This window comes from Acomys minous (genome assembly GCF_964271855.1).
Source record: "Acomys minous genome assembly, chromosome: 8".
In the NCBI taxonomy this organism is placed as follows: Eukaryota; Metazoa; Chordata; class Mammalia; order Rodentia; family Muridae; genus Acomys; species Acomys minous.
Genome location: NC_140489.1, coordinates 116,718,971 through 116,741,483, shown reverse-complemented (window position 1 = coordinate 116,741,483; position 22,513 = coordinate 116,718,971). Strand labels below are relative to the sequence as shown.

Genomic DNA, 22,513 nt, shown 5'->3' with positions numbered 1-22,513 from the left:
AAACCACACAAGAAATATACAGCTATTAGGTATGGCAATGTAGAAATACATTTACATGATAAGAGGTCAGTTTTGAAATGCTTTTTCCTGCTTCCTTTATATACACATGTATCTGCTGTCTACACATGCATACACTGATGGGCATACCTATGTTAAGAGTGTTTCTAATGGACAGGTTTGCAGTTTTTTCTCCCTGTGCCCACTACATGTCACTTCCACGGGTTTATCTCAGATCCTTTCACCACTAGGAATGGCTCAACTTCCAAATCACAGCTGCAGAAACATTCTCCAGCCACTTCTGCAGGAACCACAACCCCCGCCTCAGTGAAGGTCTTGAAAACTTGCTGACCAGAACGTTTGTCCTCGGTTGGGCTCTTGCTACCTTCACCACACTCGTTGTCTACCCTAAAGGCAGCAGGTTATCACGATAACCATCTCTTGCAAACACCACTGGCACCCTAGGCTTCCTCATCAGCAAATACCCATTCTAGAGAAACTCAGCCACCCTCCCTTGGCCTGCATCCCTGCAAGTGAGCGATGGGGAAAATTACATAGACCGTGTTCATCAGATTAGCATCGCCTTCCTCTCCATCACGAACCCAGCGTTGCTCCTTTTCTCCTACATCCACACACTGTTTGGACCCTCAGGACCCTCACTTGACCCCCTTCATCTGAACCGATGCTGTTTCCTTATTTGCTGCCTTTCGAGCATTAGCCCTCACCCTCTAACAGATGCTGACAGGTTCTGAATGATGTGCTCCCCCTAGGCTCACGGATTGGGTGCTCGTTTGCCAGCTGACAGAGCTTTGGAGCAATGACTGACTTAGCAGACAGATTAATCCCGTGATGGGTTCACAATGCAATGGCATTATTAAGAGGCTGTGAACAGCAGGAGTTGGAGCCTAGCTGGAGATGTAGACCCTGGAGTGTCTCTTTGGCCCCTTTCTGGTTGTCATGACACAAATTTCTCTGTTCCATTCTGCCCTCCCCACCACTCCCCTACGCTGTTCCTGTCAGGGATTTGATCACAGTAGAAAAAAGAACTCGACACGGAGGCTTTCAAGGTCTCTCAGACTCTCTGGCTGAGCTTCATTCTTTCTTGGTTCTCCTCACAGGATCTGTCCCATGGCACTTCCATGCGTGCTGTATAAGTTCCGCGACCTTCACAGGAGAGACTGTGCCCTCTATTCCCGCTGCTGCAGTGCCCAGACCGAGAGCTGGTACAGCGGATGCTCTACAGATGCCTGCGGTAAGAATGACCATGAGGCGGGAAGGCTAACAAGGGGATGCAAAGCAGTTGGCAGTCGAACAAGAGAAGCATTCTTTTCTTCTCTTTATCTTTCAGAATAAACTAATATTCTGATTCAATTCCAGAACCAGGTGTTTTCTCACAGACCGCTACCTGTAACAGTTCTAACTCCTCAAGAGAAAATCTGGTTTAAGTCTACATTAGGGAAACTGAACAGAACTGTTTTATACAGGCTACTTACTGCTACCATAAAAAGCAGTGACTTCACAAATGTCACACCATGACCCATCAGGCTGTCACAGAGGAAAGAGATCAAGAGCAAAGGTTACCTTGGGTGATGTGGAGGACAGTGGCATGCGCGTCCAGTATGGGAGCATGCCTGGCTAGAGTCACTGGTGTTAGCAGAGCCCTTCAGGCATTCTTTATTCAGAGTAGATTATGCAAGGACAATTTCTCTGGATCACAGACTAGCACTGGTTACTGCACGTGTGTGTCCCCAACAGGAAACCGTTGAAGAATTAGACCCACTGGTGTGGTAATTCCAGCCCCTAGGCAGTTGAAGCATGCTCAAGGCTAGCCTAGGCTGCTTGTAGTGAGACAGTCTCCAAAACTCCAGTTAATTAAAAAATATTGAAAAGAAAGAAAATGACCCTACTCATGATGGCAACTCCATGAATGCTCACAGAGTATGTTGGGTTAGAAACGGCAAACATAGATAATTCCTATGACAGTGTTATTGACGTGTCATGTGTTGTGGTGGATGTATTTGTGTGTGCATGTTCAGATTTAAGTTAAAAAGTGCCATGAGTGAGCCAATAAGAAAACATTGGGAAATTATAGAAATTAAAAATAAAATGAATATATAATGATTAAATACTATCCATAAATTGTTTATCTTGTTTATTAATTAATATATAACACATATATAAATAATATATAACACATTAATATAACAGATCAAATTATATATAAAATTTATATCTTGTTTTTTCAATTAATGTTATTTTCTTCTAAAACTCATAACTTTTTTCTTTTAAAATTTTAAAATCATTCATTCATTCTTTCATTTTTATGTGTATGGGAGTTTTGTCTACACGTATGTCTGTACAAAGGCATGCCTGGGGCCTGAGGACACCAGAAGAGGGCTTCTGATCTCTTGGGACTGGAGTAACAGCCAATTACAAGCTGTCATGTGAATGATGGAAGCCAAACCTAAGTCCTCTGGAGGAGTAGCCAGTGCTCTTAACTGTTGAACTGTTTCTCTAGGCCCAACTTGTTTCTTGTTATATGATTATTTATGTCAATATAGTTTTTAATAATGAAGATAAAACCCCAACTGGGGTATCTAGTGTCCTGGAGGTGATTCTGAGGAGATGGTGAAACATGAGGGGTCTTCAGGTACCCACTGAACATGTGACCTCACCGGTTTCTGTAAGCTTCCTATTTTTCTTATTTATTTATTTATTTATTTATTTATTTACTATGTATACAATGTTTTGCCTGAGTGTACACCTGCAAGCCAGAAGAGGGCACCAGATCTCATTATAGATGGCTGTGAGCCACCATATGGTTGACTGGGAATTGAACTCAGGACCTCCGGAAGAGCAGACAGCGCTCTTAACCTCTGAGCCATCTCCCCAGGCCCAGCTTCCTATTTTTCAGTGCCCTTGTGTGGATGCATGGAGCACAGTGAATGAATAGTAACACAAACTCAAACAGAAACGAGTACAACGCAACATGGGCTCTACCTTCCAGCAGCTTGCAAGCCTTGATCATTTGCTGACAGTGCCACTTGCAGCCCTTCCCTGCACCCAGGAACTCTCTGTGTGGACATGACACAACTGCTCTGGCTGTGTGGCCACATCCCAAGTTTTCCGTGCACTTGGTCGAGTGACCTCACAAAGAATGGGCAGCACCACTTCCTTCCCCTCACATTTTCCTACACAACTAAGTCTTTGATAAACACCACCAACACAATTCAATTATTCCTTCATAGAGATTACTAAAAGTGACGTCCCCGAGTCCACAGTGTGGCTGCTATTAAGATACTGACTTACTCACTTAGATGTTGACTTGGACATTTAAGAGGTTCCTGGCCTTTATGTGCAATCAAAACACAAGTTCTGAATGCTTTAAATATGAAATAAAGAGTTAAAAGTCTTCCTAACATTTTGCTCATGGTTATAACTTTCCCCAAATCGATGATAAGCCCTTTCTAATTTATGCTAATCCAGGGTGAACATTTGATTAAAGAGTTGAAAACATGTAGATTGTTATCAAAGTACTAAAGTAAAATTTATCACTGATTGCTAAACTGTGAAAACTGAAAAAATGTTAAAGTAGTACCCCATTTTTACTGCCAATAAAGAAAACAGATTTTTCTCCAACTTCAGCTGCATCCCCTTCATTTCCATGGTTTCTCCTTTTTTCCACCTCAGCTTCTGCGATTTCCCAGAGAGTTTCACTGCATAAGAAGGAGAAAAACAAAAGCCAGAGAAACAAAAGGAATCCTTAGAAATATTCATTCCCAGCAGAAAAATTTTATTCCAGTAAGATTTATAAAGATACGATTTCCCGGGGGCTGGAGAGATGGCTCGGCGGTTAAGAGCACTGACTGCTTTTCCAGAGGTCCTGAGTTCAATTCCCAGTAAGCACATGGTGGCTCACAACCATCTATAATGTGATCTAATGTGCACTGTATACATAATAAATAAATAAATCTTTAAATAAATAAATAAATAAATAAATAAATAAATATACGATTTCCTGAGAGCCAACATCTAGGTAAAGCACTGAAGGCTTTTTCTAACACCTTTCACCTGAAAATGGTTCCCGAGGAACACTGACTTGATAGTGGAGTGCCCCAGCCTTTATTTTACTGCTGTGATAAACCACTCTGACAAATGTATTTGCCTCACAGTTCCAGATGTCATAGTCAGCAGACAGGCTGCGGCAGCAGGAGCTTGCCTCAGCTACTCATATCTACGGTCAATAGCAGAGAAAACGAGTGCTAGCTTAGTTGCCCTCTTGGGTTGACCAGTTGTCCAGCAAGCTCTTGGCCTCCTCCTGTCTTCTGCTCCTTCCCCTAAGTTTATAGACAAATGCCCCACGCCTTGTGTTTACAAACTCAGGTCCTCATACTGGAGCAACAAGCACTTTATCCACTGAGCCATTTTCCCAGCAAGTATTGGTTGAGTAAGTAATACGTTCACCCTCTGTGCTAATCTTTAGGCTCAAGTCTGTTTCTCGTCTCTGAAGCCAATTTTAAAAAAAGAAAAAAAAAGAATATCTGCTTTGGGGGCCATAATGATTGTTACGTCCCTGGCTTTTTAAGCTATTGATGGCCTATAGTTATCACCAGACAGGAACCAGAAACAGAGCCAATGATACAGTTAAAGGGGTATTCCGCCTGCCTAGCACGCATCAGGCTCTGAGTTCAAATCCCAGAACCCCCAAACAAAATGAGAATGTTTTAAAACTTCAAAGGAAAGCAAAGTCAAAACGGAAATCCGGAAATACTGCACTGAACTATTTTACTTCATAGGCCAGCCCCCAGGAATTCTGTGTGCAAATGTTTGCTCTGTTTACACACTGTTCCTTCAAAATGTGATTATCTGTTTCTCAAGTGCCCAATCAAAGGAAAGGCTTCTTCAGTCTGCTATGCCTCTTACTAAAAACAAAACAACCAGCCAAAGAAACAAAAACTGCCCATAGCTTCATCACAGTAACCAATGAGAACGCGATGCAAAGCTGACTCACTTTTAATCCTGAACTCCAGAAACTCTACCGCAGGCAGCTTACGCCTCTGATCCAGAAAGGGGGCAGGGGGCAAAAGATCTATACTGCTATCTGGTGGACCCCTGGCCCTCTCCCGTGACATTTTTATAGGCCATTCAGAGGTTTGGGTACTTTAAAGGGACCTTGAAGAGATGAAGAGTTCAATTGTATTCCTCAAGGCCCCAAACTTCCGCCTTCAAGGAGGCGCCAGGGGACCCTGGGAGGGGGTTCTGGGTCTAGTTCACCACCGCCTATGCAACAGCATGTGGCACTCAAGAAACTTCATTGCAGTCAGCGAATGGACGGATTGATGATCTTTCCTAATCCCCTACTTTTCTACTTATTTGTGACAGAATCATCAAGCTCTAAGCCTGGGGTGGGGGGTTGAGGGAGTGGGATGTGGGGCGAGCGAGTGGGCGGGCTAGGGCGGGAGGAGGAGGAAGTGAGGAGGGGGAGAGTGCAGAGGTCCAGATCCAGGGTCTCATTCACAGCGCCAGGGCTGGGTACCTTCCGCCCCATCCTCCCGTGCCCCTTCCATATCCAGGTGGGAAATAAGGGAGATTGTGAGCACCCTGCAGGCAGGTTCAGCAATACCTGGGCATGGTGGCTGTGGCGCCCTCTCAATCCTGGGCTCCGCGTAAAGACCCTGACCCCGAAGGGCCCCGCCGAAGATTCTTAGTTGGGCCAGAGAAAGCGGGCTCCTAAGTTGCCATAGCAACGACGTCATGACGTCATTGCGTGCCAAAGAGGCGCCTCATGGGAAATGTAGTTCTCGACCTTCTGTTCCCATCTCACTTTTCAGCATCAACTCATAGGATCCTAGTGGATATGGTGAGCGTCCTCCTGCATCTGAAATCAAAACGCTGAGACTTGAAGGTTTTTATTTTTTATTTCTACTGTGTCGACTGTATGCTAGAGGCCTCTGCTCTCTCATCTTTAACTCACCCCCACCCCATTGCCAGGATTTGGGAATAGAAGCTGAAATAATGTTGAGCTATTATTATAAGGTACTAGAAGAAAAAAAAATTCAACCATTAAAGTCAAAACAAGGTGTGCAACTCCTCCCCGCCCCTAGTTTTTTGAACATTTAGCTGTATGGTGTTTTATGAAGCAGTACATTATTAATAATTATTGTCAATGAAGTGTGTGCCTCTCCTACATAATTTACTTTATAAAGGTAGATTATATTTGAACTTCCTGGACTCTTCATAGATACTCAGAAATCCCAACAAAATTATATAGACTATTTCCATATACAGGGCCCTTTGCAATATATACAGAGTAAGGAATGAGATATGAATCCAAAATTTAAAGCAGATGTACACAGCTAAGTACAGTCATAATTCAAGGTAAGCAGGCTATTGTAGAAGAAGTACAAAGTGACCATGCCTGAAGAAGTTGGCAAAACATTCATGGCAGATTTGATATTTGACTTGTCCGAATTTTGACTAGACCAAGGCCCAAGCTCCCTGAATGTCAGAAGGAAAGTGTCTTCAACAGTCTGGCTTTGGGCTCACTTTCTATGTTGTGTTATTTAAGAACTTGAGATTTGAAGGAAGATGTACCTAGATTCGGTTCCCAGTACACAGAGGACTAAACCCAAAGCCTCCTGCAAGCCAGGCAAGTGCCTTGCACTATGAGTTACACCCTCAGGGCTGTTGGCTGATTTGAATGGAGACACACAAGGAGCATATTCCTGGAAATGAAGCAAAATGCCAGTAAGAGAAAAGAACACTCATTTCAGATAAAGTCTTTGGGAACAAATCTCCCCAGCAGGGTGGTGCACTGTGGAGCTGGAAAAGATGACAGTTGCACTTTTAGAAGGGCTAAAAATTAAAGCATTCAGTGGAGGAAGGACAGTTTCTTTCTTTCTTTCTTATTCTTATTTTGGTTTTTTGAGACATGTCTCTCTGTGTTAGCCTTGGCTGTCCTGGGCTCGCTTTGTAAACCAGGCTGGCCTTGAACTCACAGCGGTCCGCCTGCCTCTGCCTCCCGAGTGCTGGGATTAAAGGCATGCGCCACCACCACCCAGCCTGGAAGAACAGTTTCAAAGAAGACTGACACATTGCTCACTGAATTGGCGTCTGTCCTCTGGGGCTAGCCAGCCCGTGCTTGTGAGCTACTACTGTTACTGCCATGATGTGAGCTCCCGTGTTTCGATCCCTGCGTGCTGTTTAGGAAGTCAGGTAGGTATTGGTAACCGCTGTGTGATAACCGTCGTGACAGCTACCATCGTTTACTGAGTACCTTACTGGCGGTATTCCTTGCCTGCACAGCACCGCTAGCACGGCAAGACTACAATTGTTTTGGATAACTAGGATAGATGGTTGGAGGAGGAAGAGGGGGGTCTGGTGAGCAGGAAGAGCTAGGGCAGTGGTTCTCAACCTGTGGGTCCCCTTGAGGAGCTCAAGCAACCTTTTCATGGGGGTCTTATATCAGACATCCTGCTTACCAGATATTTACATTGTGAATCATAACAGTAACAAAGTCACGGTTCTGAAGGAGCAATGAAATCATGGCTGGCTGGCTGGGGGTCACCACAACATGAGCAACTATATTAAAGGGCCGCACCATTTGGGAAGTTAAGAATTCGTGATCTGTCTGGGCCCTGATCACCAGCATTAACCCTAGGAGGAACCAATTGGTCTATTTGGGCAGCCAAGTTCCCTTTGGTTCCTTTATTTATCCTGAGGTGTCACACTTGGGCGAAGAAAGTGACCTTCCTCTACAGATGAGTGTTGTTCTTAAGCGCATGGCTGTATTAGTTACTTTTGTTAGGATAAAACACTGTGACAGAGGCAACTTACAGCGAAGTGAGTTTATTTTGGCGTACAATCCCAGAGGGTTAGAGTCCACAGTGGCGGAGGTGGGGGAAAGCGTGGCGAGCAGCAGCAGGAGGGGCAGCGGGAACAGAGACCTAAGAGCCCACACTTTACACTGTGAGTGCAAAGCAGAGAGGGCTGTCTAGAAGTCATCAGAGCCTTAAATGCCCTCGGCCTTCTCTCAGGGGCATTCTTCACCGCCTCAGCTGTAGCTCCTAAACCTTTGCAAACAGCGCTACTTGCCTCCTGGGTGCCAAGTGGTCAAGTGCTATAACGAAGGGTGCTGGTTAGATCTTTAGCAACTTGACAGAGCTGGAATCATCTGCAAGGAGGAAATGCTACTTCAAGGACTGTCTTCATCAGATTAGCCCACAGGCAAGTCTGTGGGGGCATTTTCTGGGTTGACAGTTGATGTGAGAGGAGCCAGCCCACTATGGCAGTACCATCGCATGGGCAGGTGGTATTGGGTGGTATAAGAAAGTGAGGAAGCCACGAGAAGGAAGTCAGTAAGCAGCACTCCTCCATGGTCTCTGCCTACTTTAGTTCCTGCCTCTAGGTCCCTTCCCTGCCTCAGTTCCCTTGACAGATTGGGGCATATAAATAAGCCCTTCCTTTCCCATGATGCTTTTGGTTATGGTCTTTATCACAGCAACAGAAAGCAACGTGAGACAAAAAGATTTGAGCCTCCTTCTACATCACCTCAAGGAGTCTCAAGGATTTTGAAGTTAGTAATGACACAGGAACACGCTTTATTTTGTGTACCATATAGTATGGGCAGCAGCTCAGAGGGCTACTGGCACACGAGGGCACTGTTTGGGGAGTTACGTGTTGTCTGGGAGGACAGACTGTGCATGGGGGCCTGAGACAGAAGCACACGTTGGCCAGGTGGGCTGGACTGCTGTGTAGGAGCTGGGTTTGCCTGGATTGGCTTTGAGAAGGCAGGCAAGATTTTAAAACAAGCATGCATTGACTGGTCCTGTGTTTCAGTGAGACTTTTTTTTTTCAGCTGTGTGGAGGATTTTTGGGGAATCTAGAAGACCATGTGGACACTATTAACAATAGCCAGGGAAGTGAGACGGCATTTTTATATCTTCCCCTTTGTTTTCAATGTTATATGAACTTCTTGTAGGAACCATTGCAAGAAAATGGTATACAGGGGAAAAAGAAAAAAAAAAAGAGAGAGAGAGAGAGAGAGGGAGAACGGGGGATGTGGTTCAGTGCTAGAATTCTTGTCTAGTGTGTGAGAAGCCTTGTGTTCAGTCCCTAGCACTTAGAAAGAGAGAGAGAGAGAGAGAGAGAGAGAGAGAGAGAGAGAGAGAGAGAGAGAGAGAAAAGATGAAAAGTAGGAAAGAAGACAGTGGTGAAATAAGTTTACCCCAGAAAAAGGAAAAATTCAACATTTTGATGTCTTACATCTAATTCTTTTTCTTGGAGTTAAGACTGTACTGTGGTTAAAATCTGGATTTTATGCAAGTATTTCCATTTATCAGGTATAAATTCATTTTAACAAAACTGGTTTCGTGATTTCTTTTGGCATGAACACGAAACATGAATTGGGTTCTTCAGAGTCCTTCCCGGGGATTTTCCAAATTATGATTGGAAAAAGCAGGTCATTGCCTTTCGGAGAAAATCACCGTATGTTCTGCTAAATGGGAGTTAAAGAACACGAAGCAGACACACTGGTATGAACAGAAAGTCCTGGTACAAGTCCCCAGGGTTTTCCCAAGGTCCCCTGTGGCCTTTTCTTATGACTTTACTTGGTTATTTGAGGCATCTTAGTATCTTTGTAATGAAAACGAGAGGTGAGTTTTCTCAGCTAGTTCAAGTTGAAATTTAGAAATTCACCCCAAATTATCTAATACAGTTACTAGAGCATAGAGTTAGGTTTTGGGAAGGCAGAAAAGTCGACACTTCTCTCTTGGGTAGCAGATGGGTGGAAAATCCTGTTAGCTAGGTGTTGATGTCAAAGAGGAAGAAACTCAGGTTTAGAGGGCACTGGGAATTGGAGAGGGCACTGGGATGGACTGCCGGGGACCATCGGGGACGGTCAATACTTACCTTATGTCGTATGGAGGGTAAGGCATCGGTGCTAACGACAGCCACCCACTCTCTGGGAGCACCGCACTCCGTTCACTTTAGGTGAAGTTACATTTGGCAAATTTGGCTCATGTGGAGCCAGTGTTACCCCATCGCATGCCAGCTTCTGGCCCGGCCTGTCACCTCGGTGTTGTGGAGCCCACCTTCTAACTTAAATAACCTAGAACATCTGGGGACTGCTTGAAAATATGAATGCGTTTCATGTCACCTTAAATATCCACTGTTAACTCAGCTGAATGTGGGGCTTTAAGGAGATTAAAAAGTTCCTCTTCTGCCCGTAAGTCCATTTATTTTTTTGGGGAAGAGAACTGAAAGCAACACAAGCTTCTGCCCAGGAGCTTCTCCACAGGACCCGTCCTGGGCCTCACTGCACTCAGACCCATAGAAGGCAGCCCAGGGCTGGGCAGAGTGCAGACTCCATGGCAGCCAAGAGGCAGCATGTGGAGCAGCCAGCATCCCAGGGACACTGAAGCCACCACTGGAGAAGTACAGGCCGACTTGATGGTTACTTCTTCAGGATTATGCTGCACTTCAGTTAACAGTTAAAACCAAATTGTTCTAGGAACCTGGTCACCATATTTTTTTTCCTATGAAAAACACTGGCAAACAACTAAGAAATAAATATTTGGACAAACTCTTTGCCCTGTTTAAATGACATAAGCTCTCCTGAGGGGTTTATTATATTGTCTTTGCCTCTTTGCATAGCCTATGTGTATCCATATGTGCATGTATTAGAATTACAATGTGTCTAAACAGCTTCCTTTCAGGTGAATGAGGCAAAGCCACACGGAAGACACAGAATGAACGCATGAGGAGGCAAAACGTGCAACTCCCACCACAGCTCACCTCAGCGCTGACAATGAAAACACGAGGCATGATTAGAATATTATTCAAAAGCTAATGTTCAAAATGGGTCTTGTGAACCATTTATTATGATTGAAAGGGAAGAAAAGGATAGGTGGGAAATATTACAATTAAACACAAAGCATTATTCTCTTGTAACCAATCATAATAATATACTTGCATTTAAAAAGTAGCTATATAAGTAATTTCCCAGGAAATAACATTTTCACATCATTGGTTATAGAAAATTGACTTCTTTCTATCAAAATATTTTATTTCTGCTCTATCAAAAACAAGTGCAAATTCTAAGATACCACGGTTTAAGCTGAGCGTTCTCTATATTTAAATCTTAAGATATGGCACATGGGATTGCTTACCAGTTGGTGAATGCACTGTTGGCTGAGAATAAAGTTCTCACATGTAAGAGCTCTGTCCCAGTCTCTGGTTCACCCACTAACGACTACTAAGTGGTTTTATGGCCATTCAAAAACATTACTTCATCCCAATCAAAAACACTCTGAGCCGGCATGGTGGCGCACGCCTTTATTCCCGGCACTCAAGAGGCAGAGGCAGGTGGATCTCTGTGAGTTTGAGGCCAGCCTGGTCTACAAACTGAGTCCAGGGCAGCCAAGGTTACATAGAGAAACCCTGCCTTGAAAAAACAAAACAAAACAAACAAACAAAAAGCCCAAGCAAACAAAAAGACAACACTCTGAAAGTCATCCTAAATTATTAATCATTTATTCTAAATGAGCGGTTGTGGTTCAAAGATGGAAGGGTAAACAGCCCCTGGAAACATATTTCTATGGGGTTTCAAAAGCGTTTTTGTCATTACCAAGCCAGTACAACATGACTTTGAACAACATGCTTCTTGACTTTGCTCCTAAAGGCCCTTAAATATGTAAGGGCATATTTACAAGATTCAGTCTGAGAACAGGACACTGCCACAGCAAAGACGAAACTACAAGGGCTCTGCCAACCAATTAATCGGGCAGCTAGCAAGTTCTGAAATTAGTTTTTTAAAAAAATACAGCACACATAGTGATAAATATATGTCTAAAAATAAATACAAATATTCTACACATAAATAAAATTAGGTAGACTTGTGGTTATTACCACTACAGTTAAACATTTTCATAATAGAGTTTTCGTATCTTATCACAGTTTCATTGTGTCACGAATACCAATTACACTGCTTTGACACAGCTGGAATGTATTGTCCACTTAGGTAGCCATTACGATTTAACTATGAAATGTTCCAGAAGCTCATGGGCTGAACGTTGGCCCCCACATGGTGGTACTAGCTTGGAAGGTCATAGACATTTGGAACTCAGTTAGAGGGAGTGAGTCCTGGGGATATGGTCTGAAGTTGTACCTGCCCCTGGTCCCTTCCTTGCTCTCTGCTTCCTACCCACAATGAGTTGATGAAACCCCTTATGTCACATGTGCTGGCCAACATGGGGTCCTGCCCAACTGCATGAGGCCAAGCCACCAGGGACAGAACTCTCTGAAGCAACAAAAAAACAATCCTGTCTTGCTCGGGTTGTTTTTGTCAAGTATTTTGCCAGAGCAACGGGATAGCTAACAGATGTAAGGCGGCATCTCCAGACAATGTCAACTAAAGTGTCCTTCCTTTGGCATAAGCATTTTCTATTACAGCTTACAGTTTGGGCGTATATTTTAAAACCTGCATTAGAAAAGACTGAATGAAGGATGAAGCCATGAGGATCATCTTTGTTTCCAAAGACACTATTTATAAACAACACAAGGTCAAGTTGGCCTACCATTAAACACAGCAAAATGTGGGGCACTATTCCAGTGACCTTACGCTGAGCTGACAGGCAGGAATTCTGGGACTCACTATCTCATTTTTAAATACCACACTCCAGTGATGCGCAGAGGCAGCAGGGCACACACACACTATCTAATACCGCAGGGAGGTTCTGGTTAGCGACCGCCTGCCTTCTGATGTAATGACTCAGAGACTCGGAAGATTTATTGCACTTACTCTAAGAATTTACCCCCTGCCTATGTTCCCACAGCTGATTCTTACACTAAACCTCGCTCCTTTCCAAATACCACTTCATTAGCTAAAGGCACATTTAATTACAGTAGTTACATTCTTTGGCAGTGAGCTTTTTCCGGATAGTCAACTGGTTTACCCAACGAGTGTTTGGAATCTCCCTTTCAAAAGACTGCCAGGATATTTAAAAGCAAAATGAGAACCCTCGTTGCACAAGGCCAAGAAGGATGGTGGGGAGGGAGAAACAAATTCTAACCTGCTCTGTCTAAGACACAGTGAGCGTGTTGGCACGTTTATGTTTTATTGCTCTTTAAATATTTAAGAGTCAGATAAGAGAGCGACCCTTTACTCTTAAAGTCTGGAGTGCTGGTGTGTGCGCCAGGCTGGCCGGGTGTGTAAACACTTGTCTGCAGCCGATACAGCCACGTTGTGGAGAACGAGGAGTGGAGGTTCAGGCTCAGGAGCTTTCAGAGGAGCGTGGGGCCTTTGGTGGGTCTGCTGTTTGAGAGAAGGGGCTGGCTCCCCATGGCCTTGGCTTGGGGTCCCTGGGTCCTGGCTGAGAGCAGTGCGGGCGCCGAGAGGTGGTGGAGTGCTGCCTTTTGCTGATAGAAGTTGTTGATGTAACTGGCAATCAGAAGGGTGATTTCAAGAATCTAAAACGAGAAGAACCGTACCGTCAGGATCCAGAGGCGTTCTTTCCACTGTCCATGAGTGATCTCGGGTGCATTTGCCCAGCCTACCTCCATGCCCTGCGCTCCAGATCAGTGGTTCTCAACCTGTGGGTCCCGACCCCTTTGGGGGGGTCACATATCAGATATGTACATTATTCATAGCAGTGGCAAAATTAGTTCTAAGTAGCAATGAAATAGTTTTGTAGCTGAAGGTCACTACAACAGGACTGCAGCATTAGGAAGGTTGAGAACCACTCCTCTGGATCAAACAATAAGGTTTTCTCTTTTTTTCTTTTTTCTTTTTTTCAAATGTGCTTGTGACGTTGACCTTTTAAAATTTTGTTTCTGTTTTTGTGCCTTGTGTATGTGTGTTTATTTTTATTTTGTGTGCAGTGGTGTTTTACCTGCATGTGAAGGCGTTAGATCTTGGAGTTACAGACAACTGTGAGCTGCTGTGTGAATACTGGGATTTGAACCTGGGTCCTCTGGAAGAGCAGTCAGTGCCCTTAACCACTGAGCCACCTCTCCGGCCCCCAAACAGTAAGGTTTTAACATGCCTGGCACCATCAAGACATCACCACATTTCCCTATTACTTCAGTCAGCAGCAAGCGTGAATCCCAAAGCCCGATCAAGCTTAGTGGCAATGCTGGGAAATATGACGGCCAGCATAAAGAAAGTTAGAATTACGTACCAATTCTATTAAACCTAAAATACTGAAGGTGCTGGGATCTTCCTTACTCTGTGGCTAGCCACTCTCACTTACAGCACAGACTTAGTTAGAAAAGATAGGGACCATGAAACAAACAGGGCTGGAGAATGGCTCAGGGGTGAAGACCCATATAGCGGCGGAAGGAAAGAACCAACTCCCCAAGCACAGCACTTCTCTACACTTGCTGTGGCGTGCACATAGCGACCCACACATAACACAAATAAACATAATAAAATACTTCTTAAAGTCAAAAGCAATTTCTTTCTTTCTTTCTTTTTTTAAAAGATTTTTTTTATTTATTATGTATACAGTGCTCTGCCTACGTGTACATCTGCACACCAGAAGAGGGCATTAGATCACATTATAGATGGTTGTCAGCCACCATGTGGCTGCTGGGAATTGAACTCAGGACCTCTAGAAGAACAGTCAGTGTTCTTAACCTCTGAGCCATCTCTCCAGCACCCATGTGTGGTTTTTTTGTATTTTGTTTTTTTGAGACAGGGTTTCTCTGTGAAGCGTTGGCTGTGCTGCACTTACTTTGTAGACCAGCCTGGCCTCGAACTCACAGAGATCCACCTGCCTCTGCCTCCTGAATACTGGGATTAAAGGCGTGCGCCACCACCGCCCAGCTGGGAAAGCAATTTCTTATCTTTTTTAAACTAAAATTAGATTCTTTCTTTTCTTTTTTTTTTTTCTTTCTTATTTTTTTGGTACTAGGGCTTGAACCTCAGGACTCCCACACTATGCTACAGCCTCCGACTTGAACTCCACCTTAGAATGCAGTCTTTTAAAAGGTTGCTTTACTTTTTTAAAAAATATAGTTTATTAATTTATTCATATTACATCTCAATTGTTATCCCATCCCTTGTATCCTCCCATTCCTCCCTCCCTCTCATTTTCCCCATACTCCCTCCTCCTATGTCTGTGACTGAGGGGGACCTCCTCCCCTTGTATATGCTCATAGGGTATCAAGTCTCTTCTTGGTAGCCTGCTATTCTTCCTCTGAGTGCCACCAGGCCTCCCCATCAAGGGGACGTGGTCAAATATGGGGCACCAGAGTTCGTGTGAAAGTCAGACCCCACTCTCCACTCAACTGTGGAGAATGTCCTGTCCATTGGCTAGATCTGGGTAGGGGTTTAAAGTTTACTGCACGTATTGTCCTTGGCTGGTGCCATAGTTTGAGCAGGACCCCTGGGCCCAGATCTGCTTTACTTAGAGATGTTGGAACTACATAGTTTTGTTTTTTAAATATAACAAAGGAACAAGTACATCTTAACTACACAACTCAGCTCTGTACTGAGTCTGTAAAACAAGCACCCCAAGGAGGCAATACCTTATGACGTACCCCACAGTAACTCCACTCTCCACATGTGCTCTTTGAGCTCTGCCCTTCCCCGTAGCGCTGCTGAATGCAGACAGACAAATGCTGCTTCCGAAAGTTCTCTTTGCCAGGCACGGGCCCACTTGGAAGTTTTTACTTAGTCTCTTTCCTCTTTCCTTTCTTTCTTTCCTTCCTACTTTGTCTTTGTCTTTTCTTTTTTTGAGACAGGGTTTCTCTGTAGCTGGCTGTCCTAGAACTCACTATGTAGAGCAGGCTGGCTTTGAACTCAGAGAGATCGCTTGCCTCTGCCTCCCAAGCGCTGGCATTAAAGGAGTGCGCCACCACTGCCTGGCTTTCACTTAGTTCTTAAGCTAAAAGAAGCAGGTAGTGTCATGCCATGTTAGATGGAGCAAGCCAGGGTTTGTACTCAGGCTTGGTAAAGCAATACTCATGTCCATCTGGAACTCTTCACGCAAGAAGAGTCTCCCTCATCACAAAGAAGCAGCCAGCTGAAAAACTGGCAGGAAGGGCACCCCTCCCCCCTCCCCCCTCCCCCACCCATACACACACTCACCTTGGGTTTTGCCATGTTAAAAAGCAACTTCCCCGTTGGCCGGTCTTTTGAGTGAGTATTAATGACCACCATAAAATCGTCTTGATAGCCTCCAAAGGTCATCAGACTCTTGTACACATAGCTGACCACCAGCCTCTTCAAAGGAAAGGAAGAGGAGCTGTTATGTGCTGCTTGCACTCAAAAGAGAAGGCAAAACGCTGATAGTGATGAATTACAGCAAATGCAAAAATAATTTTTCTAAGATCAAATTTTCCAAAGTCTATTACGATTAATGTAAATATTAGTCGTGCTAAGCGTATTTAGGGGTCATCAACATATACAATCAAGTATACATTTGACCCTGGAACACTCAAATTAGAAACTATAAACACGTGTATTCACAGCAGAAAATCACTATCAATATATTTTTATATGTTCACTTAGATCTCTCTATAAGGTTAATCCATATAAATTGATCGTTTTAAAGGCTCAAACACTGTATTGGCAGACCCACTGTTCCCCTTGCTGGGCGGACTTTGATAAAAACAGAAACACTGTCATACGTACTGCCCAATATCCTACAGAGCAGCTGACCGCAGACAGTTGTGTGGACACCATCTTAATCAGCATCCTGGCTGCTGAAGAAGTGTGTGTGTGTGTGTGTGTGTGTGTGTGTGTGTGTGTGTGTACAATTGAAGAAGAAGAAGCTGGAGACCATGAATTTGAGAGAGTGGAGGTGAGGGTCCATGGGAGGGTTGGAGAAAAAAGGAAAAAGGGATATGATACAACTATATTTTCATTTAAAAACAAAACAAAATTTAAAAAATTGTTCAGCGCTCTCTGACTATTGCCACAGACAAGGAGTTACCACTATATCTTTAAAGTGGTAGTTCCCACCCACCAGACTGAGAAATTTAGGGTTAGGATGTAGCTCGGTGGTAGAGCACTAGCCAGTCATGTGTGAGGCCCCAGTACAACAACAAAAATTTCCAAATAGCTTATGAAACATGATAGAAAATAACTCCACATAAATAAATGAACACACAAAAGGAATAGTTTGATGCTTTTTTTATTTTGAATAATTGAGACAGGATCTTGCAATGTAGCCCAGACTGGCCTTGAACTTGCAACCTTCCTGTCTCAGGGTCGCCAGTGCTGGAACTACCAGCATGTGCCACACTGTCCAGCTTGAGTTCATTTTAAATTATGCACTCTAAGCTTTAGTAGCTATGTAACCTTACTGTAAGTAAAACTGATGATATTACAGAAAACTATACAAATTACGCATAGAAACTTAAGTGAAACTGAAATTTACATTTTGGTAAATTTCTACTTTTTAATATATTAAACATTCTTATTTTATACAGAGAAAAACATGTAGGGGGGCTGGTGATATGGCTCGAAGGGTACAGGTGCTTGCTGCCAAGGATAACCACCTGAATTTGATCCTTGGAACCCGCACCGTAGAAGGATAGAACTGACTCCAGAAAGTTGTCCTCTAATCTGCACTTGAGTTTATACACACACACACACACACACACACACACACACACACACACCCCAGAACCATGATCGCAACTTAATCATAGCATCTTAATATTCTTCCATATACAACACATAGACTGTTTCGTCTTACTTTGAAACATTGGGTTGTGACATAATTATTAGCGTATTAAGAAGAATGTTTTCTAAGCTCAGAAAAAAACTCAGAACACACCACCAGTTCCATGATAGCACTACCCAGGATAGCTGGCTGTACCCTGAGCAATGAAAACAGAAGATTCAATTACAGATATCAGGGTTTACTCTTACCATGGAGGTGTATTCTAGGATGCTCAATCCATTTTCATGGACAGCCAGCCACACGAACGTGTTGCCAAAGGATGCTGGTGTTATGGGCTATGGAGAAGGGGAAATATGCTGCATTACAAACACAAAATTACAGCCGCATTTTCCAATCTAAATGCACGTAAGATCTGCCATTACAGAAACCCAACAAAAACGTATTGATAAATCTCTGTTGGAGATGGGGCAGTCAGCAGACTTGTTTCAGGCCGCTCAACTTGCAGCCTTGAGTTCTTTCCTTAGTGTCCATTTGAACAACCTTCTTATGCCACAGGGGCTCAGGTTTCTCATCCTACACACAGGAACACTAATTCTTACATCTTCTTTTTTGTTTCACAAATTTCATAGTTGTCAAAAGTTTTAGGGCTTCTGTGACAACCGCACTCCTAAACAAACACAGCATCAATATTTCTAAGGTGCTCGTGCTAGAAGGAGTGAAGGATTGTGGTGACACGTTCATACTTTTCCTGATAGCCAGTGTCTAACGGAAACAGAAGAAAAAGGAAAAAATTGTGTGATAAACAGGAATAAGAAGTCTTGGGATTTCTATACATTTTTATGGCCAAAACAATAAAACCTTATTAATAATAATTTTTAAAAAAAAACTTCCATCAGAAAAACCTAGTCAAAATCTGAGACTGTTTTTGAGCATTTTTACAGTGATTGTTTTATTTAAGAACTGAAATTCTAGCAAAAACTGACCTACTTCTCCTAAGTCTTCTATAAGAGCATCAAAACTATAGATAAAAACGGAAGCCGAATCTTACGTTTTCTGCAATAAATCTCAATTATGAAGATTCAGTACATCTCAATCACAGGGTTACCGCTGTTTCTATTGAGGGTGGTTTCAAATAGTAGCTCAGAAAGATCTGAGCTGGGCATGTAGGTTGGTGTGGCGCGTTCACCCAGACTGTACAAGGCACGGGGCTCAATCGCCAGCACCACACAAGAGGCTGATGGTATGTTTTATCGGAGGATTGTGAGTTCCTCTTGATTAAGGATGCACTGACAAAAGGATAAAGAAAGTATGGTACATGGGTGTGGTTATGAGAGGGATGTTATTCAGTCCTTGAAAAGAAAGGAACATTTGATACATCCTACACCACAGATGCATCCCGAAGACGTTACCTAAGTACAGCAAATAATAATGTGTGGTCCATGGTTCCCTAGAGTAGACAAATTCATAGACAGAAGCAAGGGTAGCAAGGGAGTGCATGGAAAGTTAAAAATTTAGTGATTTAGTGATTCTAGAGTGTCAGGCTGGAAGATAAAAACGTTCCAGAGGCAGTCAGTGGTGTCACACGCCTTTAATCCCAGCATTTGGGAGGCAGAGACAGGCGGATCTCTGAGTTAGAGGCTAGCCTGGGCTACAGAGCACGTTCCAGGATATCCTGGGCTACACAGAGGAAAGAATATCTGAAGAATGGACATTTGTGTGGATGTACCTAATGATAGAGCTCCATCCTCTTAAAACTGCTACACCAGCAGGTTTTTGTCATGTGTATCCCCGCAAATATAAAAAAAAGGGGGCACCATGAAGCCAACAAGGGAAATGCCTCCCTGTTCTAAAGACTGACAAATGCTGGCCCTGCAACATCCAACACAGCACCATTAACTAATGATGGCACAGAAAAGTGTGTGTGTTTCTCTCTGTGTGTGTATGTATGTGTATGTGTTTCTCTCTCTCTCTCTCTCTCTCTCTCTCTCTCTCTCTCTCTCTCTCTCTCTCTCTGTGTGTGCGCGTGCGTGTGTGTGTGTGTGTGTATGTGTGTGTTAGCAGCACTGCCCATGCTGAAGTTGGAATTAATATTCATTATAAAATGGTTCACATTTCAAGTCTATCAATTAATTTTTCGTCTGTTTTCAGACAGGGCCTCACTATATTACCTAGGCTGGTCTCTAACTACTAGTCTCACGTAATCCTGCATCAGGCCCTGAGTAGCTGGGCATGGAGCCTACCATCATGCCAGGCTTAATCTTTATATTGAAAAGCAAGAATAACAAACACTCCTGAATCCTCTGCAAATGTACTGTGTAGCTGTTACGACATAACAAGTTTTCTCTTATCTCAGCGTACGGCTTCTAGTTCCAGTAGCAAAGTAATTTCTAACCTAAAGGCCAGGGATAGAAGATTCCTGGGATGTAACTTTTCTAGTCCACACTGTTTCTTAAAAGATGAGAAAACTGAGATCAGGTAGTCTGACAGTTCTGCTCAGAGCAGCAACGATTTATTTCGTGATAATTACTGCCAACCCCTGACGGTGGGCAGCAGAGGAGGATTGTAGGATCCTCTCAAGGAGTGTGCATGCCCTAGTGAGGAAAACAGAACAAGACAGGATGGATGCATCTTTGGAGCCAAAGAGAGTCCCCAAGTGGCACCATTTAAGGGAAAGAAAAAGAACTAAAAGACACAGTTTGGGGCTGGTGCTATGGCTCGAGGGAAGAACCTGTTCTCAGTATGCTAGAGGTTCTGGATTCAATGCCCAGTACCAAAACAAAACAAAACAAAAAACAAGAAAAGGCATAGGCTTTCCCTTGGGGCAAGGGCTAGCCACCTCCAGGCAGGGCCATCTCCTTGCCTTGCTCAGTGTTTCTGCAGCACTCTGTTCTGGTCCCTTCAAAGGCTACTCACCACACAGCGCCTTGTTTATGGGCCTGTTGCAACACTGAGCTTTGCTGAGAACTGTCCTGAAGTCTCGTACAACCCATTCGAAACTGCTTTATGGGTCCCTGGAGCTTATCGCAATGCTTGCCAAAAAGGACTTGTAAATACTCATTAAATAATTAAGCCAGTAAGTGATAGAGTTAATGAGTGAATGGGAGGATGAACAAAGAGAAGTAAGCTCAGGGTTGGGGTGGGCAGGGGGTGGGGGAGTGGGGGGGCAGAGGGTGGGGGCAATAGGGGTGGGTGGGGGATGGGGAGGCAGGGGTGTGGGGGGGAGAGGAGGTTCAGCTAGCTCTTACCTTTCCTGATCGTCCTGGTGACTCTCAAAATGATTTAGTGTGTGTGTGTGTGTGTGTGTGTGTGTGTGTGTGTGTGTGTGTGTGTGTGTGTTGCAGGGGTGGGGTGAGTGGAGGGAGAAAGAGGAAAGGACCTTTCTCCCTTTCTCCTGCTGAGAACTTCCTCATTTTTAAAATAAAACCAAACATGCTGCATCAGGGGTAAATCTGGACAGACATGCACACATAGGCTTTTATTATGTGTCTTCCTCCCATTCTTTCTTACTTTTGCAAAGAACAACTTGGCACCAAAGAATGGCCACTTCCTGGCTACTGTCAAGTAAATGCGCACGCAATCTGCAGCACTGTGCCCCCGGAGGGCCATCCATCTGGTGGACAATCGCTGGTAAAGCTGCCTAAAAAGGAAAAAAAAATGGATAAAAACAAGACACAAAAGCAAACCCATTAGGCAGCACGTCATCCTTCCAGACAAAGCCCTGTCCAGCCATCCCCAACCCTTTTTGATTCACACTTCACCTTCCTGGAAATTTTCACCAAAATCTCCACGACAGTCAAGTGCTCAACACAACCTAGCAAGTAAATATTTATCAACTACACGGCTAACGTCAGTGTGCCTGGTGTAGTCTCATGTTCCGAAGTTCAACACTAGTAGTGGTGCCCAATTTGCAGGCAAGTCGAGTGAGTTTCCTCTCAGGTGGTACCCAGAGGCAGCCAAATGCAAAGGCACTACAAATGCAAAGCCTTCTTTCTGGCCAGAATTATCCCAGGATTAAGATCTGATGAAATGGTAGTCTAAATCACAATAATTTTTCTTTTAAAAAGTTGTTTCAAACTGGACAACTCCTGGTACACATCTGTGATTTCAGCATTTTGGGCAGAACAGCAGGAGGACCAGGAGCATAAGGTTATCCTCAGCTCATACCAAGCTTGAGGGTAGCCTGGGCTACGTGAGGCTGCCTCCAAAAAACCCATATAAGCTTATTTATGTCATCACACGATGGATATATACTGCAAGCATCATGCTGTAGGTGACAAGAAGATTCTACGGTTTCTGAAGACATCTTAAAATATGTAAAAAAAAATCTCTTGGGCCACACTGAAATTAAACGTTCTGAAAAAAGAGCCAAACAGAATTTTTTTGCTAAGTTCCTAGTGCCACTCTGCCTTCTAAAAGGCTGGAAATCCTGTCTTACCTTAACTGCTCTTCTGAGGAGCCTTCTCGGTACCTTTTCGGGTAGAATTTCTCTATGACCTGTTTGAGGGTTTGGTTCGCTTTGCACTTGTTAGTCACATGCCCCGCTGGAGTTGAGAAAGGCCTTTCAAAATCCCCGATCTCCACCTGGTAGAACATTCCCCCAAAGAGAAAACAAGATCGAGAACAGCTTTCAGAAAGAAAATCACTTTTGCTCTTTTGAAACATTCTTTGCAAATGTAAAACACAAGTCTATTTGTCATGACTGTGTGGCCGTAAAATTTGTACTCATACGTATGGGTTGTTTTTTTTTTAAATATTTGTTTATTATGTATACAGTGCTCTGCCTGCATATACACCTGCACACCAGAAGAGGGCACCAGATCTCATTATAGATGGTTATAAGCCACCATGTGGTTGATGGGAATTGAACTCAGAACCTTTGGAAG

General features: G+C 43.7%; 2 protein-coding genes across 8 annotated transcripts in view; both read right to left on the bottom strand.

The window, feature by feature from the left end:
• Window positions 1–5,751, bottom strand: part of DYNC2LI1 (dynein cytoplasmic 2 light intermediate chain 1) — a 33,318-nt gene extending 27,567 nt beyond the window's left edge. For both annotated transcript variants that reach the window (XM_084792253.1, XM_084792254.1), the window contains exons 1-2: window positions 5,621–5,751; window positions 3,596–3,713 (exon numbers count right to left, since the gene is read on the bottom strand). In XM_084792253.1, coding sequence (XP_084648379.1) covers window positions 3,596–3,713; window positions 5,621–5,628 — 126 coding nt within the window. In that variant the 5' untranslated portion in view covers window positions 5,629–5,751. The remainder of the gene's footprint in view (window positions 1–3,595; window positions 3,714–5,620) is intronic.
• Window positions 5,752–10,843: 5,092 nt separating this feature from the next.
• Window positions 10,844–22,513, bottom strand: part of PLEKHH2 (pleckstrin homology, MyTH4 and FERM domain containing H2) — a 102,223-nt gene continuing 90,553 nt past the window's right edge. For all 6 annotated transcript variants that reach the window (XM_084791403.1, XM_084791404.1, XM_084791402.1 and 3 more), the window contains 5 exons: window positions 22,066–22,211; window positions 21,138–21,267; window positions 17,879–17,965; window positions 16,088–16,222; window positions 10,844–13,464 (listed from right to left, as the gene is read on the bottom strand). In XM_084791403.1, the coding sequence (XP_084647529.1) occupies window positions 13,279–13,464; window positions 16,088–16,222; window positions 17,879–17,965; window positions 21,138–21,267; window positions 22,066–22,211 (684 nt within the window). In that variant the 3' untranslated portion in view covers window positions 10,844–13,278. The remainder of the gene's footprint in view (window positions 13,465–16,087; window positions 16,223–17,878; window positions 17,966–21,137; window positions 21,268–22,065; window positions 22,212–22,513) is intronic.